This window comes from Drosophila miranda, chromosome XR, assembly GCF_003369915.1.
Source record: "Drosophila miranda strain MSH22 chromosome XR, D.miranda_PacBio2.1, whole genome shotgun sequence".
NCBI classification, from domain to species: Eukaryota; Metazoa; Arthropoda; class Insecta; order Diptera; family Drosophilidae; genus Drosophila; species Drosophila miranda.
Genome location: NC_046674.1, coordinates 1,880,223 through 1,900,143, shown reverse-complemented (window position 1 = coordinate 1,900,143; position 19,921 = coordinate 1,880,223). Strand labels below are relative to the sequence as shown.

Sequence of the window (19,921 nt, the reverse complement as noted above, 5' to 3'; positions counted from 1 at the left end):
AGATGAAGTAGCTTTCCAGTTCCAAGGCTCATTCTGTAAAAGATTTATGCATCTACGACAAGCAAAAAAACAAAGTGCAGTGCAACCATTAAACGGATTTGGTGGAGGCACAGTGATGTTCTGGGGGTGCATGTCTTACTACGGATTTGGAGACTTTGTTCCAATAGAAGGCACTCTGAATCAGACCCGGTATCTCGTTATACTGAATGACCATGCTTTTGTGTCTGGTGACAGGCTATTTCCCATCTCCGACTGGATTTTACAGCAAGACAATGCTCCATGCCACAAGGGATCGGCACCTACAAAATTTTTACGAGATCTCAATGTGGCTCTTCTTCCCTGGCCTGCGCAGAGCCCTGATCTCAATATCATAGAAAATGTTTGGTCGCTTATTAAAGGACAAAGAACAATTGATAAAAACCGAAAACGCGACGCTACCATCGAGGAAGTAAAGGAAATTTGGTCGAAATTGGAACTTGGATATGCTCGCCACTTAGTGGAATCAGTACCAGCCAGGTTGCAAGCAGTTATTGATGCCAAAGGTGGAATTACAAAATATTAATCATTATTATTATTATTCATCCAACAAATTTAAAAAAAAATCATTAAATCATAATAAAAAATTAACTTAAAGTTTTGTGTAAATACTTCTGCAGCATTAAAGATGTGTGTAAATAATTTTGACAACTGATAAGCATCACTTAATTTGCTTCTGCTTATTCGTACAAACAGTTATCTTTTCCAATTATTCTCTTATTCAATTGCTAGTAGATCAATCTTTTTGGCCTAAAAGGTTTTTTTTTTATTTAGCTTTCAACAACCACAGGAAAAGGTCCTGAAATTTAACATGCAAAAAAAAACTCGTTGTGTAAATACTTTTGACCACCCCTGTATGTATAAAGTAGTCGAACGGAGAGAGAGTGTGTGTGTGTGTGTGTGTGTGTGTGTGTGTGTGTGTGTGTGTGTGTGTGTGTGTGTGTGTGTGTGTGTGTGTGTGTGTGTGTGTGTGTGTGTGTGGGAGTTGGGGTGGGTGTGTGCGTGTAATATCCATTTACTATATAGAAGAGCTTACAATCTAAAAAACATATAGTAGGCATCTATCTCTCTCTCTCTCTCTCTCTCGTATGGTTTCAAAATTGTTTTAAAGCTAGACATGTAAAGCACTTAAACTATCACACGTGGACGCAAATGGTAGTGGAGAGGGGGGGGAGGCAGCAACACATTCCTCGCGGCACTCCAGCAGGCAAACGTTGCTCAACAAGTTGCAAGAACAATTCCAGGATTGGGGATTGTGGATTGGGGGCTTTATACATTTTAACATTTCTTAATTAGCTCTCCATTCGTTAACCAAACTCTTCAATTAATTTTTCTAGTTTCGTCTTTGCACAGAAAAGCTTTAAAACAATTTTGGGTAGCATTAGGCAAAGTAGAACATGATGATACAGAGAGCACAGCAGCAGAGCACGATAAATTACATGGTTAAGACTACGGCAGTGATACTACTAGATACTAGATATGTGTACGTGTTATCTGTAAAACTAGCTATAATCAAGGGTTAAAGAACTCATGGAAGTGGCCCTTAAGTAGCGGCCGGGGGTAAGGAGTCTAGTGATGGGTTCCTCTACGTTTCTGCTGGTGTTTTTCTAGTGTTTCTGTATCTAACATCTATGGCCATTCTCGAATATCTCTAAATTTATAACTGTGCAAAAATAAACCCCATCGAATCGAATTTTAAGCCCTTTTAAGCCTTTCAATCCACCCCTACAAAATCTGAGGACTTTCGGTTCTACTTAATAGTTTTATCAAAGATTCGAAGTAGATTTAGGTATAGAAAAAGCTTCAACCTCTGCTCTACGAGTGTACCAGTCTACCAGTCTACCAGTCTACGGGTCTACGAGTACGGGTCTGTTTAATGGATCACATCTCATTAGCATTCGATAATTTTGCCTCTTGTGTGTGTGTTTTTGCGACTAGAGTTATTTACATTTGTTTTTGGTGTTAGAAAGCATTCGATTTGCGTTTGTTAGTTGCACATTAGCCCGGCCCAAAAACGCTTAGTACTAGAGATTAGCGACTTAATTACGGCTCCGTTCTTGGGGGATGTAGCTTAGATCTTACAAATGAAAAATGCAATCAAAAATATGTAAATCCCAAAGGTAAATCAAATATAAACCAAAACATGCTCAGGCAATGAAAAGATACGGATAAGTACAAGTATATATGAAACAATATGTGAGCACACCAAACGAATATACCAGTTATTTTTTCTACTTTTGAACTATGTACACCCCTTGCAGAGGGTTTTAGGAAAGGGACTTTGACTGGCTGCAAGTCTACAGTCGCGCGTCGTGCAGCAGCGGCTCCCGGCCGGCAGGTGGACTGTGCTTGAACTTGGATACCCCTTGCAGAGGGTTTTGGGAAAGGGACTTTGATAGAATGCAAGTCTACGGTCGCGCGTCGTGCAGCAGCGGCTCCCGGCCGGCAGGTGGACCCTCCTTAAGCTTGGATACCCCTTGCAGAGGGTTTTAGGAAAGGGACTTTGATAGACTGAAAGTCTAGGGTCGCGCGTCGTGCAGCAGCACCTCCCGGCCGGCAGGTGGACTGTGCTTGAACTTGGATACCCCTTGCAGAGGGTTTTGGGAAAGGGACTTTGATAGAATGCAAGTCTACGGTCGCGCGTCGTGCAGCAGCGGCTCCCGGCCGGCAGGTGGACCCTCCTTAAGCTTGGATACCCCTTGCAGAGGGTTTTGGGAAAGGGACTTTGATAGACTGCAAGTCTAGGGTCGCGCGTCGTGCAGCAGCACCTCTCGGCCAGCAGGTGGACTCTGCTTGAACTTGGATACCCCTTGCAGAGGGTTTTAGGAAAGGGACTTTGTCTGGCTGCAAGTCTACGGTCGCGCGTCGTGCAGCAGCACCTCTCGGCCGGCAGGTGGACTGTGCTTGAACTTGTATTTGATGATGCAGTCATTGCATGCCACTGTCCAGGAGGAAAATTCCCGTATAAAATACGAGCGAGTAAGCTCAAGCCATGTTCGACCGTCCCGTCCCTCCCAGAAAGTGCCTCTAATTTGAGGTTAAGGAGCTGGCTACCAAGGCATTGAATTTCCCAAGGTAGAAGCAACTATCGGTCGAACAATCTGTTTTGATGAGGGAAAACTTCCAGGAAAACCCCCAAAAAGCGATAGTAAATATGAAAAATGTGAATCTGCAAGGGTACAGTCTGTTCCAGGTTGTTTCGCGATAGTTTCCCACAGAATTTTCCATCAGTTTTCATTATCACAGATGCGTTTTTGTGTGCGTGGGTGCGTGTTTGGGTGTTTGGGTGATGTTATTTACGAGTTGCGAGGCTGTTAGTCTGCAAATGTTATTAACAATACGAGCGAATGCCAGCGGAGTCGCCATGTGCCTGGTGGTGTGGTGAGTTGTGGTGTGATCGAGTGTCGAGTGTGGTGTGTTTGGTGAGTATGGGAGAAAGCGAGCGATGGTAAATTTTAACATTTTTGTTGCTTTTTTTTTTGGTTTGGTTTACGTTTACATTTCTGGCGCCAAGACAAAACACAATTGGAATGGAAGAACGACATATGCTTTTGGTTTTTTTTTTCTTTCTTTTCTTTTTTTGTGATGTTTGTTTGCCTCTTCTGAAGGTTGATTGTTGGAGTTTGTTGTTTGTTTGTTTGTGCGAGCTGAGAACGTTTACCTGCTGCTGCTGTTGCTGCTGCGCCTGCTGTTGCTGTTGCTGTTGCTGCTGTTGCTGCTGCTGCTGCTGGTGGGCTCGAGAGGCAGCATTCTGCAACACAATGACGGATTCAGTCTTTTCGCGACGCGGACGCAAGAAATCAAGATTCGCCCAACTCGATTTAGTGGCAGGAGTTCCTGCTCCCGACTTGGCAGCCACTGCTCCTGCTCCCACTGCTGCTCCTACTGCTGCTCCTGCTGCTGCTGGAGAGGTGGTCTTGCTCTTGCTGCTGCCACTGGCTGTGGCTGTGGTTGTGGTTGTGGCTGTGGCTGTGGCACTGTTACTGGTGTTGTAAATGCTGTTCCTTTGGTACATGGCACTGGCTCTCTGGCTAGCTTGAACAATTTGCAGCTGTATTGTGGAGGCTGCGCGGCCGCTGTTGCTGTTGCTTTGGCTGCTGTTGCTGTTGTTGCTGCTGGTGGTGCCGCTCAGCACTGCAGAGTGGCGTTTGTTTAGCGGAAAGAAGTCCGAGTTCTCACGCCGAAAGCCGCGCACAAAATTCGACTCTATTCGCTTGTGCTGCGACTTCGAAGTGTTGCTGCTGCTGCTGCTGCTTGCGGCTCCAGCGGCAGCTCCCTTTTCTTTGGCAATACTTGTGGCACCCGCTCCAGCGCCTGCGCCTGTGCCCTTTAGCGGCTGATAGCCCCTGGGCACTGGCCTGGTGATGGCCTCCGCCACACTGGCCCTCTGCAGCTTCGTCTCCACCTTGAGCGTGCTCTGCTGCGAGCTGCGACTGAGGCTGGCCGTCGTTGTGGGGCTGCCACTGCTTCCGCTGCCACTGCCACTGCCACTGCCACTTCCGCCGGTGGCTCTGCCACTGCCACGTGCTGCTGCAGCTCCAGCTCCAGCTCCAGCTCCACTGTTGGCTCCGGTCTTCGGAAAGAATCGATCAAAGTCCCAGTCCCTTAGAAGATTTGCCTCCTCCCTTCGTGGCACGACGACAGCGGATGACGTCCTTAGCAGGGGGTTTATATTCTGTTCCGAGGTTGTGTGTGTCGTGTTTGAGTGTGTGTGTGTGTGTGTGTGTGGGGATCGGGTGTTGCATGGATCGGGGATTGGGGGTTGTTTCGGGTAGGAGTAGTAGTTGTTGTTGTTGGTTGTTGTTGTTGTTGTTGTGAGTAGCAGCGCAAGAGAAGAATTTGTGTGTTAGGTTTTTGTTTTTTTACTTTGTTGGTTGTTGTTTTTGTTGTTGCAGTCTCTGTTGCATACTTAGAGGCGATTCTAAGGGACGAAGGGTGGGGTTGGGGTTGGGAGTGGGGAGGGGTAGGAGGAGTGGGAGGAGATTCTATGCCCCACCACAACAGCATGTAACATTTTTCATGAATTCTCCTTCGCGAATGGAGCCATTTTTTTCTTCGTTCCATATAGATCGGATCGTATTTAGATATGGCATCGTACATTATATATAGATATGTTTATGCAAGTGTATGTGTGAGTGTGTTGTATCTGTGTGAGATTTTGAATTTTTCGTTTTCTTCGTTGGGGTGCAATAATACGGTTTTTTTTCTCTATATATACAACATTCGATTGGGTTCGATCGGTGTGGAACATTCTATACGCACCAGTGCATATTTGCATATATGTATATAGATATATAGATATAGATACAGATACATGTGCATTTCATAGATGCAAACAGCACACACATCTTTTGCTCAATCGATAAATAAACACGGAATAAACATAAGAGAAATATTTTGTACAAAACACACGAAAATAACTAAATTTTGGTTTTCTTTAAAAGAATAATTCACGAAAAAGATTTCACACTGTTTTTTTTTTTTTTTTACTCAAAATAAATATATGGAAAATTAAAAATAAAATTAAATATATATTATTTCCGATCAAAATTTAGTAAGTCAAAGGATATATATATGTAAATATGGTAGGTATAAATTTTAAGCTAAATCTTGAATGAAAAAAATAAATCAAAACTGTTTTCTTTTCGTCTAAAAAGAAAGAAACCGCAACCGCAAAAGTCGAAAAAAAAAACAACTTAGATTTATATTACGCTTAATTGATTGATTGATTGTTGGATTGGATTAGATTGATTGATTGATTGATTGGTTCCTTTAACCCTACAAAAGCTATAGTTTACAATTTGTACAATCGGTGGGCGGGGCGGGGCGGGGCCTGGTCTATACGCATTCTGATCACTGATCCTTCACTCATTTGATCCCCCGGATATTGTTTTTTTTTCATCTCATTTTCATCATCGTTTAAAATCAATACGAACAAAAACTAAAAACTAAACTAAATCGAAGGAAACGTACTCCTCATATATACGCATCGTATCGATCGTATATATGTCGAAATAAAGAGCATAGAGTATAGATCGGAATCGGCTGAACTTGGATGCTTCTATGAGTACTTACGCGCTTCATGATCAGCGTGCGATCTCCTGCCTGATCGTCGTCATCGGGCGTGGGGGGCAGTGGCCGGTTGGGCGGCCCTCCGCTGCCGTGGCTGCCAAGGGGCGTTGTCGTGTTGCCGTCCTCGGAGACGGGTCCCAGACCAGGCCTATATGAAAATTCGGGTCTGAACAAAACGCAAAACCAAACGAAAAACAGAACAAAAAAGGGGCGGCAAATCGTTTTGTTGATGAATGGAAATGATTGGGAATCGGGAATGGGAGAGTTGGATTTTGGAAGGATTTCGTGTGAGTTTTTTGGTGGATTGATATAGGATTTCAATGGGTTGTAGGATGGGATTTTGTAGGGGGTTTTGGGGGTAAAATGATTTGTTTAAACGAGTGAGAGACAAGAATGTTGTGAAGTTTGGGTTAGTATTCAGACAGAGCGAGCGAGCGAGCGAGAGAGAGAGAGAGATGATTGATGCGTGATCTACTTTTTCTTTTTTTCACGCCCCCTTCTTTGTGCGTGTGTGTGTGTGTGCGTGTGTGTGTGGTACTTACAGCGGCTTGGGCGGATCGCTGGCCAACAGAGTGCCATCGTTCCTGGCCCGATCGTTCGGCTCATCCGGCTCGCTGTCCGAGTCGCTGCTGTCCAATGGATCCAGCGGATTCACGGGCTGTCCCAGATGATTGTTCGACTGCTGCTGTGGCAGCACGGCGGCCGGCTTCGATGCCCCCGAGGTGGACCCGGAGCCCCGATTGCTGCGCGGAGGCGCCTCCGGCTGGGCCGCCTGCTGCTGGGCCCCTCCTGCACCGGCACCGGCTGCCCCTCCGGCTGCTGCTGCTGCTGCTGTCTGTGGCTGCGGCTGTTGGGAGGAGACCACGCCCAATTCATTTAATTGTGCTGCTAACACATCCAAATGATCCTACAGTTTTTATATAGTACATTTTTCGGTTTTCCGTTTTGTTTTTTTTTTGGGATTTTCGTGTGTGTGTGTGTAGTGTTGTGTGTCGTGTGTGTGTGTTTGTTTGTGTGTGTATAGATTCCACATAATACCACAGTTTTTCGTTTGGGGGAATGGGGGAACGAGATATAATTGAGAATTAGATTGGTTTTCCTTCAAGATAGAGCTCCTTCTTATAGATACAGATACAGAAACGTTGCAGAAACGAGCATTCGATGCAGATTGTTGTAGATTACAGAACAGAACAGAACAGTTTGTGGGTTAGAAATTACATTACAGAGAAGGCTTTAGGGCATCGCCAGGAGCAGAGAGCTTCGATTAGATGCAGGATTAGATCAGTGCAAGGCACAGGATTCGTTAGTGGAGGCTCTATTCAAGAGTTAGTTTGAAGTTTTAGGCTCCAATTCGGATTCGGATTCGGTTCAAAAACTGGTATTAGTGGCACGTGCAAAAGTGTTTTTTTTTGGTAGGGGTTGGGGTTGTTTTTGGGGTAGTTGCGGGTGGGTACCCCCATGAACGGGGGATTGGATTACAATCGTTATTCATTATTCATTATTCACTATGAAGTGCATTGTAGAACGACTTTCGAGAGCGGGGATCTTTAGATCCCCCCCACAGGATCGCTTCATCCTGCTGCCCCTCGACGCTGTTCTCCAATGCACTTCACACAGCAATGGAAATGTACACTATAAATAGGAAAATGGAAAATGCAAGCGAACGGAAAGAGAAGCAAAAACAGAAGAACAAATGCAACAGGCGGCGGCTCGTTGATGGCCTTCCTCGACTGCAAATCGCTGGACAGACATACCTCAGGTCTCCTTGGTGGTAACTGTTGTTGTTGTTGTTGTTGTTGTTTGGTGTGTGTTTCGTGTAGGAAAATCATACGATGGCAACGGTGGTGTTGGTGGTGGTGGTGGGGGGGGTTACGCATGAGTCATAAATCATAAATCGATGGATATTTATTGATATTTATATATAGATATATAGATATACAGATTGTTTGTATGTAGGCGCACAAAATACATGAAAATAAAAGAAGAATACGAAATTGGGGGATTACTTATGAGCGTAACATAAAAACGAATCGACACTACTTCTGAATGGGGGTGGGGGAGTGGGGGGGGGGACACACAACAACATTACGATGGCGGGGGGGCGACATATATGTACATGTACTCTTTCGCAAAAGGAGAGAGGAAGAGCTCTAGAGCTCTGGAGTCATTGCTCTGCAAAGACCTTCCTTCCTCCCCAGAGAGGGGGGGGAGAGGGGATTCTGATTCTGATTCTGCTTCTGTTATCAGCAGCCTAGCCTCCCGTTCAGAGTATTCCCTGCGTTAATCTCCTTCTACCGATACGCACCGATGGCTTGAAGTTATTCTGCGAGTTGCGCTGCTGCTGCTGGGGCGTCTGACCCGCTGGCTGATCGCCGCCTCCTCCGCCGCCTCCTCCTCCTCCTCCTCCACCGCCGCCGCACTTCGGGGTCGGTGGCAATGGCCGATTGGCATGCGGTGGATCTGGCACCACAATCAGACGCTGTGGTATTTGTGGGCGTGCCGGCGGACCTGGTTCCTCGATCTGCTGGCGCTGTAGAACCAAGAGAGAGAGAGAGAGAGATTAAGGCGATTCTACTGAAAGGATAGCGAGCGATCCTACCGATGGCGGTTTCTGCTGTCGATTCGCCTGCGGCTGTTGCGCCTGTGCCTGCTGCTGTGCCTGCTGCTGTTGCTGCTGTTGGGCGGCTGCCGCCGCCTGCGCCTGGGCCTGGGCCTGTTGCGCTGCAAATGCGGCTGCCGCATGTGCCTCTGCTGCTGCCGCCGCGGCGGCTGCCTGCCGCTGCTGTTGCTGGTGCAGCTGCGCCTGGGCGGCGGCATGGTCGGCCGCTGCCTGGGCGTGGGCATGGGCCATCAGCTGGTGATGCTGCTGCTGCTCGGCCGCGATACGACCCTCCTGGATCTGCTGGAAGTTGCGGCGCAAAGTGTCGCCGCCGGGGGCCTGGACAATGGAGCTATGCTCTCCCGCCAGCTGCGGCTCATCGTCGTCGTTGTCGCTGCCCGAGTAGCGATAGTCCTCGCGCTCCTTCTCCTGCTTGCGCTTCTTGCAGCGATCGATGTGGTCCTTCAGCTGGATGCGCACCTGCCGGTCCGTGGGCTGGTCCTTGATGAAGCCATGCTTCAGCAGATTCTCGGTATAAGGCCGCTGATGGTAGTCCTTGACTGAAAGTGCAAACGAATTAGCAGAGAGTCCCCAGTCCCCAGTCCTCCAGCCGGGGGGGAGGATGCAAGGATGACTCACCCAACACCGTGTCAATGAATCCGTGGAATTTCTTGGACCATTTCTTCGATTTGAGGCGCGGCGGCGAGTTGCGGGGAATCAAGAAGAGGGCCCGCATCGGATGGAGATCGCACAGCGGCGGCTGTGACTCAGCCATCTCCAAGGCAGTGATCCCGAGCGACCACAGGTCCGATCGGTTGTCGTATGTGGCGTCGGGATTCTCGTCGCAGGCAATGACCTCCGGCGCCATCCAGTAGGGAGTACCTGTGCGCAGAGAGAGAGAGACGCGTTTAGCAGGCAGGCGGTAATCTCCAGAGAGACGCCATAGATGACTCACCAATGAACGTGTTCCTCCTGCCTATCGTGCGGTCCAGCTGCGCGGAGACTCCAAAGTCCACCAGCTTCACCTCCGCATTGTCTGTGAGCAGGACATTCTGGCCCTTGATGTCCCGATGGATGACTTTGTTCGAGTGCAAGTAGCTCAGGCCGCGCAGGATCTCGCGGCAGATGTAGGCGATCCACTCCTCCTTGAGGCTCTGGCCCTTGGTGGACTTCACCAGATCCGTCACGGAGCCGGCGCCGCAGTACTCCATCACCAGCCAGAGCTGGTCGTCCTTGCCGGGCGGACTCTTCTTGATGAACGCCCCGTAGTAGGTGGCAATGTTGCGATGATTTGAGTATTTCTTCAACACATTGATCTCCAGCTTGATCTCCTCCTCCTCGTCCTCGGTGACGTCCATCACCTTTATGGCAGCCAATTGTCCAGTCTTTGTGTGACGACCCTGCAGGCGGGAAAACAGAGATGCGAGAAATGTTTAATGTTTCGGTTTTTGGGGCTGCGAGAGGGTCAAAGATCGAGGGGCATGGCATGTGCTTTATTTGTTTTTCATTCACGTTTCAGTATTGCGGCATTGAAGGCTGTTTAATGCACTTCTGAGAGGCACCCCCGAGACGATGTCGATGACGCTACTGATGGCCATGAAGGCGTTGCCGGTTAGTGCATCTCCGCCCTCTGTCTCTGTCTCTGTCTCTGTCTCTGTCTCTCCCTCTCTGTCTCTGCCCCACGGCGTCAACAAACTGCGACGCATGAAAAGTGATTATTTAAACAAAAGCCAGCGCCACAGCCACAACAATATCTAGTAGACTTCCAATGAAATCAAACAATAGAGAATGCACTCCACAAGACGGGCGGCGGGGGGGAGGCAGGAGGCAGTAGGAGACGACGACTCTGTCTGGAATGCAGCTGGAAGGAAGGAGGATGGCGGTGCCCGAGGAGGTGGCATCAACTTCAAGTGTGGCAATGTGTCTGCCCCTCAATCAGAGTGTCAAGTATTTAAGGTAAACATCATGCCACAAATAGTTCGAGTACGACTATCTCTCTCCCTCTCCCTCCCTCTCCACCCCACCCCTCTCCCTCTCTCATTCAAGAACATGCAATGGCGAATGGCGAATGACTAATCGAAGCGGGGGGATTCTCTAGGTGGGGGGGGATTCTTTGGAGTTCAGATCAGCTCTATACTTGTTTTCTTTGCAGTTTGGAACCTTTCAAGAGGTGACTAAGAGGCGAATCACCAGGAGAGGCATTTCAAGGGGGAACTGCACAGGCGATGCCTTAGAGGAGGGATCCCCTGCCCTTTAGAAGACCTTTAAGATGACTAATCGAAGTAGAAGGAAGAACAAACGAAAGATAGGTAGATCTGAGAGATAGATCTTGGAAAAGCTGACTAATCAAAAAGGTCATTCAGAGGAGATTCCTTAAAGCTCTTCCGAGCTGCTGGTTTGAAGAATTTCAAGAAGATTTCAACTCTTTCTTCTCTGTAGGAACTCTTATGGAGAAAGGTATTCCTTAGATGCGATCTATATAGCACTTCTGCACACTTTTCCCTCTAGAAAGAACGATTCTCCACTCAATCTTTGGCGGAAACAAATGATATAGCCATTTTTCAAACGATTACAATGCTTTTTGTTCTTCTGGGAACTCCCAGGAGTATTTATTAACTTGTTTAAACTATATTCTCAAACATTTTCCAGTCACGTAGTCGGCCCCCGACAATTACCCGTACCCGTAGTTTCAATTAGTTGCCACTTTAATCAAAAACTTGCAAATTGTTTTTTATGCCACAAAATGCTCCCCCGCCCCCCGCCCCTGGCTTTCAGCCAAGAGATTGAGTTGTCCTGACCAGCCGGTTACCGGTTTTCAACGCTCCACTCCACTCCGGTTAGATGATGCATCCTCTTGCGGATGGCTCTGGGGGCTGTGGCTGTCGTTGTCGTGTCGTGTCGTGTCGTCTTTTAAGCCGCTTTTCAAGTCATTTTACATTTAATACAGTTTTAATTGAGTGACTGAGCAGCAAGCATCTCCCCATCTCCCCATCCCCTGCTGGGGCACCCATTCTCAGCCATAAATCAGAATTCTTAACGAGAGATGATAGCAATTTAAGTGACGATAGGCACTGCCGAAGCCGATGGTGCCTGATGATGTGAAGCGGCCATCCATCCATCTATCCATCCATCTATCTATCCATCTATCTATCTGGCTGTCTGTGTCCGTGTATCTACGAGTTTGAGACATGTTTTGCCCGTTGTACACTCTGGAGAGAGGCACAAGTCTTATGTTTCAGATTCTGCATTAATTTAAAGCCGATTACGGCTTATTTCTCTTGGGGAAAGGCAGCCAGACACAGATTTTACCATCAAAAATGGAACAGAATTAGGATTATTAGGATTACGATATACCAACGGGGTGTCTTTAGGTAGCCTCCATGGCGGCTCCAAGCTCTACAGGATAATACTCCTATAAGTAAAGTATCTATAGAGTAGATTTCACCACCCAGGAGTCGGCACGATCCCTCGCTCTCTCCCTCTCTAAAGAACTATATCCCATGGAATTCCCCTTCTGCCAGAGAAGGCAGGGTATTCGTCTGATTCGTTCTCAATTCAAAAAGGAGCAATCCCCCCCTCCCCATTCCATGAGCCGCTTTTATCGATTACCGAAACGAGGCGTTACTCCATGGCTCCATGGCTCCATGGCCAGGTGAAGATTCGATCAAAATGTTATTAAAAACTCAGGCAAACGAGCAGAATGCCTGGATGGCTGGCAGCATGTTGCATCTTGGCATCTTGCCTCTTGCATCGCTGCATGGCTGACTCTAACTGTTGTGGCATGCAGCAGCAGCAGCAGCGGCAGCGGCAGATTCTCTATGCAAATTAATGACATGCACTAATGGAGCCTGAAAAACGACACAGAAAATTGTCCAGAAAGAGAGGAGAAATCGATTAGGCAGGCCATTAAAAGGCGGGGCACAGAGGCACAGGGGGAGCACAGGGGGAGGGGGCTGTGTGTGTGTGTGTTGCAGGTGTTTCGGTGGAAGGAAGTGTTTGTTGGTCATCAATTTGATTTTAGATTTCGCCTGCGAGGCCCCCTGCTCCCCGGTCCGATGTGAATCATTTTGGAGAGGAGTGCTCTCCCCCCTCCCCCCCCCACCCAGCTTTAAAGCAAATAGAGCTAAACAAAAATCCACACAGAAAAGAAAGAGAGAGGGGGAGAGAGTGAGGGGAGGGGGAGAGCGAGGGGGGGATAAACAAATAAACAAAAGTCGGGGGGCTAAGCCATATGGCATATGGTTTTTATTTATTTAAAAGCAAAAGCAAAAGCAATGGACTCCTCCACGGCTGCTCCTCGAAGAAATCGCTGAATTTGTAAAAATAATCAACAATAAAAAGAAATCATTGTGAAAATCTTTTCAAAGGTAAAGTCAACAAAGGTACGGGGGGCAGGGGGGAGAGAGGGAGAGCCGGGGCGGATCGTACTGGAGAGTGGAATGAAATGGAATGGAATGGGCTCTGGGGCTTGGCTCTGCTCTCTGCTCTCTTCTGTGGACTGTGGAGTGTGGAGTGCAGCTGTCCCTCCGATTGGGATTGGGATTCGCCTACCTATGCGATGATGGGAGGGGGGGGGAGCGGAGATGGTTTACAATTTCCAGCACTCGGGTCTCGCTGTGGCTCGTGTATCGGTGTATCTGTGAGATACACAGCCCCGAATGCAAAAGGCTTTGTATATGATATGATATCATATATGCAGGGCAGGCAGACCTCTACGGAATGCCACAAACACAAGAGATACATATATATATGTATATCGTGGATAGCAGAAATAAAGAAACAAAGAACTGCATAATCACACACATAATCATAATCGTAATCATAATCGTATTCATATTTATATTCCCTCATTCAAAAGTATTTGAGATGCCGAAACGCATTGCAAGACGCCCCCGGCCCCTTCCCGCCCCCCTCTGCAAGCCGCCATTTTCCACATTTTCCCGAAAATCCCAGAGGAAAATGCATACGCAGCTGACGTTGACACAAAAAAGAATAGAGAGGGAGGAGGTGGAAGGGGCACGCAAATCTGACATTATATAAGAAATGGAGAAAACTTCTGTCAAGTGCCTGCCCCTTTGCGGCCCTGCCCCTTTCTCCCATTGTACAAAAAAAACAGGAGCAACTTTTGGACATGTTTTCCAAGTTGGGCCCCAACTTTGGGGCACGACACACGCAAAATCGCTAGAAACAAACAAGAGACAGCGAGGGGGTGAGTGAAGAGGGAGGTAAAGAAAAGTAAACCACAGAAGAAAGATTGACGAAGGAGAAAGCAAAGAGGTTTCCGCGAGGAGGAGGGGGAGGGAAGTGGCATGATTAGGGGATAGTACCACGAATATCTATGGAAAACCTAGAAGAAAGCAAAGAAGAACAAGATAAAGCTCACTAGAGATAAAGCCACAATATAGCTTGTTTCTACAGGAAATAATAAATCTCGGGGAATGGCCTTTCGGGATTCCATAAAATGTACATCGAATCTATCAGAGAGGAATATATCCAGAGATGGGAGTTACTAGAGCGGAGGGGAATGCATCGATTCAATCAAATATCTGGCGATTCATAGCCCATAAATCGAAGTAATCAAATACGGGAATGCCAGACCGGAACAGGAGATAGTAAAGGCCTTGGAATGTTGGGGCTACTGGGCCCTGGGCTCGGCAGCCATTCTACTTTGCTGTACTCATCAGTCTATCAGGCTTTAATAAAACCATAAAACCATGCTGATAAATCGAATCATCGGGCCACTTGCAATGTGAGTGCGAGAGTTGTGAAATACTGAATGGAGGACAGGCCAAGACGGGCGGATGGAGGGCATCCGTCATCCGTCATCCGTTTGCTGTAGAACAGGCTCCACTGTAAGCGTGTCTGTAGTTTGGAGTTTCAGTTAAAATTCAAGCCCAAAATCGCCATTCAAAGCCCAATTAATTCGCTGGCCAACACTCCTTCGATGTCTAGACGACTGTCGACTGTCGCTTGGCCAAAAATACATTTGCCCGGCCCGAAGGCACTCGAACAGGGAGGAGAGGAAAAATAAACTGGAACATCAAACAAAAAGTGTGTGTTGCTGTTTGCTAACTGGGTTAACCATCACATCAGGTGGGGGTGGGGGTGGGTTCACCCACTCCTGCCAATGGAAAGCGCTTTTCCCCGCCGGAGCTGTGTGTGTGTGTGTGTGTGTGTGGTTTTTTGCCACTTGAGTGCCACCACTATGGCATGGCCCCCAAAACTCCACTCCAGACACCACTCTACCCCCGTGCCTCCTGCCCCCTGCCCACGACTGGATGGGTGGAAAATTCAATTTAATGAAAATGCAGCCAAGTGCTAAAAAGCCTGTTAAGTGGTTCAATGAAAGGGAGACAGGAAGCGAGCTGCAGCTACAGCGGGAGAGGGAGAGTGAGAGGGAGACCCACCTTTGACCCACCCCCCCACTCCGCCCCACAGACATTCAGCCACAACTCGCAGCAGAAAAGCAACTCTGACCAAATGCAGAGATAAATTTTAAATAAATTTCAAGCACCATTTGAGCCAAGCATTCAATTTACGGTTTTATGAGGCAGCTGCAAGCGCTACTCGGATATGGGAGCCCAAAAGATACATGCATACATGCAGTGGCAGATACAGATACAGATACAGCGTACGGCGTACACTCCCCAAAGGAGGAGGGTCAGGCATTCCATTCCGACTGCCAGGTTAATTAACGAATGAATCTAACGATCAACAAATTGGCAATTGATGAGCATTCAACCTTCTGCCTCCCCCCCCTCCCCTCCAACCCCCTTAATCACCTACAAATTTGCAAGCTGATCGACAAAAAAAAAACACAGAGAGAGACAGCTGAAAAAACTGGGCATAAAATGTGTTGCGTAAGTTGGCCAAAAACGCAGCTGTTGCTGCCACAGTTTGCTGTCAGTGGGCCAGTGGGGCAGGCAGGGCGACAGGCAGCCAGGCAATAACCGGAGGCTGTTGCCCCTGCCACATGTTGGGGCTTGCTTTTGCTTTTGCTTTTGGTTTTGGTCTCCACTGTCTACCTTTTGACGCATCGCACGGGCGTGGTGCTGCGGCTGCTGCGGTTTCTTTCTGCGTTTTTGTATCTCGTAGCTCGTGTATCTTTGTATCTTTTGCCAGTGTTGTAATTGAATTGCGGTGCACACGTGTGTGTGGGAGCAGCGGCAGCTCTAAGATTGTTGCCACAATTAACATGCCTCCCCTCCACCAGCCCCTCTCCCCACTCCCTTCCCCCAAAAGCCCAACGAGAGTGCGCACAAGTGAGCACTCGGTCGGGCGGAGGGGTGGGGGTGGGGCAACTGTGGTATTGGCTTCCTTTTGATGGCTCTTCGGGTTACTCAATCGAGAGTGGTGCAGCATGCGGCATGCGGCAGGTAGCACAGGTGTGGCATCACAGCCCCAGACAATAGCTACCCCTCCTCCGCCACCTTCCCCGTAGCCAGGGATGGGGTGGGGTGGGAAATTTGGAATTCTTACATTCGGAAACTCTTCCACTCTTCCAAGATATTCCACTAAGAGCCAATGCTACTACTACAAGATGTATTCCCCCCCTGTTATAGGCCCCCTACTATCATTCGATACTGGAATATTGAAAATACCTTGAAATGAAAGAAATTTTCAGACTTGTTTCACTCTTTCGGAGCTCCTTTTTGGATTTCCCATTATTTCCCTATTCTGTCCCTTACTCTTACCCAACCCCCAACACCCCCCAATATGTAACTCCCTGTATTCTTACCTATAATAAATATTTACTTTTTATGAAATATACTCCCCCTACTCTACTCTTACCATTTCCCCGTATTATGCAATTATTCTTTCCGGCAGCTTGCGGTTTCTTTAGATGCTATCCATGAATCTACCCAATTCTTGTCCCCTTCGAAGGAAGTCCAAGCCATTCCAACGATGGTAGTCGATATCTGGGGCATACGGCGTGGTGGTGGTGTTTTGTGTTTTTTTTTTTCGATTTTAAACGATGAGAAAAGCTTTCTTCAAAGATCTTGACGACTCTGACAAGCATTTCCATCCAATAATGCCATCATGTCCGGGCCGCCACTCTTATATCTCTTATACTCTTCACAGATGCCCCCGCCCTACGTTTGCCCTCTTCCGCGGTCCGATGACATTTTTCACCAGAACTAACCGCTGGCGCCATCTACTGTACACAATTTGCACCCCCCCCCCCCTTGGACCTCCCATAGTTTCCCCTATTATCAGCCCACAAGTAATTCCCCAATTACCGTTCACACAGATATGGTTTATTCATTTGATTTATTCAACAATTTGCATGGCTGCCATCGGGGCAGCAGCAGTCTTTCTTATCAGTAGGTTCCCCCCCCCCCCCCTTAGGGGCAAATTTACCTTGACATTTCCGCCTTTTGAGTCATTGAATCTATTTCCATTGTTGACACCAAAAGTGCCGTTTATTTGTGCGAAAAAGATAAGACCCAAGCCCCAAACCCCAAGCCCCAATGGGAAATTGTGTCAAAAGATAATAATTTATTTTCAACAGATGGAGGGGGAGGGGGGACAGGGGAGGGGGACGGGGAGAAGAAGAATATGTGCTGATAATGACGTCACTTTTTGCGTGTCAACAATTTCCGGTTTCCTTTGTGGCCTTTTTTTTCATAGGGGTGTGTAGGGGTGTAGGGGAGTAGGGGGATGTGTGGTTTTATTCTAATTAATTGAGAGAGATCCCCCTCTTTGGCTGTGAAATGGAGTTCACATTTTGGTAATTGGAAATTAAATGAATTAAGCAGGAAAGATGGAGATCGAGAGAGTGGAAGAGTGCGGGGAGAGAGACGATAAAACTTCCCCTATCGAAGCCGAGGGACAACCGCAACACACACCATGACTGCGGGTCAACGGGTCTCAGCCTTTCTCTCCCTCCCTCCCTCTCTCTGTTACTCTTTTGATTGTTCGTACAATTACATGCAACAATAAAATATATACATATATAGTATATTCCGATGTCACATGTCACATGGAAGCCTACCCCCTCCCCCCTACCCCCTCCAGGCACGACTATATGCAGATAAGAGACGACAACGCGACGACTGCAACCAGCATCACAGAGCCGCCATCAACATGCGGCGGCCGGGGGCATGCCGCATTCACTCCCTCATTCATTGTGGAAGTTAGATAGAAGTTCAATTCCCTTTGCGGAGACCCTCTGCTGGCAAGACAAAGACTTTTCCCGGCTGCTCGGCTGCAGCAAATTATGCATGCAAAATAACCACAACACAACTTTCACTCATAAATTAATTGTTCAACAAAAACAACACACAAACCCCCAGCAGTGGAAAAAAATATAGACAAAAATATTAAAAGCAGGCAAAACCCCACAAACTACAGTCAAACTTCTTTAATGGGGAATCCATTTTCCCCAAGGGAAAATCAATAACCAAAAAGCTATATCCAATAACTGGTGTAGACTTTCATCGGGGAGTTCTATAGGCTCTGCGCGGAACCAACGAAAAAGAGCCTCCAGAAGAGACCCCCCGTCGATCTTGCCCTTTGCTCTTTTCACGGGATCTATTCTCATAGATCTCCCGCCAGAGCTAGATATTTTGGGTGTCTTCTATTGCAATTGCTGTGGCCACAGTACCATGTACCCCCCTCCCCACAGGTGGCCACAGAAATCCGTAGGAATCATGAAATTCCATTAAGCAAATGTCTGAGTAATCGACAAAAAGAGAGGGGAAAAACGAAGAGAGATAGAGTAAAAGGGAAAGATTGAACGAAACTCTTCGTTTGCATATTTAATCAATGGATTGCCTGATTGCTGGATTGCTAGATGGCCAGATGGATGGCAGGCCACAAGATATTGAAATATGTACACACACACACATATCACACATGCGAGAGTGTGTGTTAACCTTGTGGCCAAATGGACAATAAACAGGCACAGACATGCTGCTTATCGCAATTGCAAGAGACAGAAAGATACAGATACAGAGTGAGATAGTGTGCGTGTGTGCGTGTGTGTGCGTGTCTGTGTGGACGATTTGTGGGCGGCAATTTGATCAAATGAGATTGAAATCGGTTTATAGACGGGGGAGTTGTTTCTGTGGGGCCAAAAGTGGGTCAAATATCCATCAAAAAAGTAGTCGCTACATATTTTGTTTCTGAAGTGAGAGAATGAGTCATGAAATGAAAGCTCTCTCTCCCCCTCTCTCTCTCTACCTCTCCCATTCCAGGGAATTCCAGTGTTCTGGAAACGCCTTTTGCTGCTTTGTAAATTTCCCGGTATTTCGAAATTAACCAATTAGGAAATCAAACGAGAAAAATAAACAGTGTTAAAAAAAAAAGAGAACAAAACCTGACCTTTGCCCATCCGCCGTTATTATTATTATTATTGTTTTTTGTGGTTTCCACCGAGCGGATCGCCGATCGCCGAGTGCGGAATGGAATGGAATGGAGATCTCTAAACAGACCGCAGAAATTTCACACGCCGCCTCTGTTTCTGAAAAAGTGATAAATTTTCAAGCTTCAGCGGCAGAGGCGGTGGCGGCGACGGCGGCACACTCGCTCGCGTCTGATCGTAATTTATGCCAACCCAAAAATTACAAAAAACAAAACAGCAACCCACACAGAAACACTCCACACTCCAGACGGACGGACAGCTAAACAGATGGACGGAACAGAGAGCATTGCTTAAAAAATGCACAAGTTAGCAACTCATCGTTTCCCCAAGGTCGTTTATGCCCCCCACACACGCACACACACACACACACCCCTTCCCCTTCTGCTCATTCGCTGATTTATTTCCCTTGCCCCCTCCCCACCCTTTTTCATACACCTTTTTCGATGACTTTTCCCATTCCATTCCCATAGATTCCGCTGAAGCCAGCAAAAAACTCTTTGCACAAAACCAAAAATCCCATTGGATGGGAGAGGGGAGAGCAGAGGGTTTGCCTTGTCAATGAAAAAAGTGTCAGGGCTAGAGATTTAATTAAAGCGAAAACAAAGCCAAAAGTAGAAACCCCCAACCACCAAAGCCCAACAGCAGCAGCAGCAGCAGCAACAAAAGCTAGTGAACCTCTCTCTAAAAATACTACAATGGCCGCAGACTCTCCTCTCTCCCGCTCTCCCGTTCTACCGTTCTTCCGTTTGCACTTGCTGTGCTAGAACGGGAGAGCAGGCGAGTCAGGCGAGAGCTGAGTGAACGAGCGAGAGAAGGGTTCGGGTCCATCCGAAATTCGCAAGAAAAAA

At 47.5% G+C, this 19,921-nt stretch overlaps 1 protein-coding gene across 15 annotated transcripts in view; it reads right to left on the bottom strand.

Annotated features, from left to right (window-relative positions):
- LOC108151704 (serine/threonine-protein kinase mig-15) overlaps positions 1-19,921 on the bottom strand; it is a 37,681-nt gene that overhangs the window by 6,313 nt on the left and 11,447 nt on the right. For 7 of the 15 annotated variants that reach the window (XM_017280462.2, XM_017280464.2, XM_017280468.2 and 4 more), the window contains exons 4-11: positions 9,663-10,107; positions 9,347-9,589; positions 8,708-9,267; positions 8,414-8,638; positions 7,863-7,883; positions 6,651-7,015; positions 6,112-6,274; positions 3,698-4,711 (exon numbers count right to left, since the gene is read on the bottom strand). In XM_017280462.2, the coding sequence (XP_017135951.1) occupies positions 3,698-4,711; positions 6,112-6,274; positions 6,651-7,015; positions 7,863-7,883; positions 8,414-8,638; positions 8,708-9,267; positions 9,347-9,589; positions 9,663-10,107 (3,036 nt within the window). The remainder of the gene's footprint in view (positions 1-3,697; positions 4,712-6,111; positions 6,275-6,650; positions 7,016-7,862; positions 7,884-8,413; positions 8,639-8,707; positions 9,268-9,346; positions 9,590-9,662; positions 10,108-19,921) is intronic. The other 8 variants (XM_017280471.2, XM_017280474.2, XM_017280465.2 and 5 more) reach the window with 7 other exon arrangements.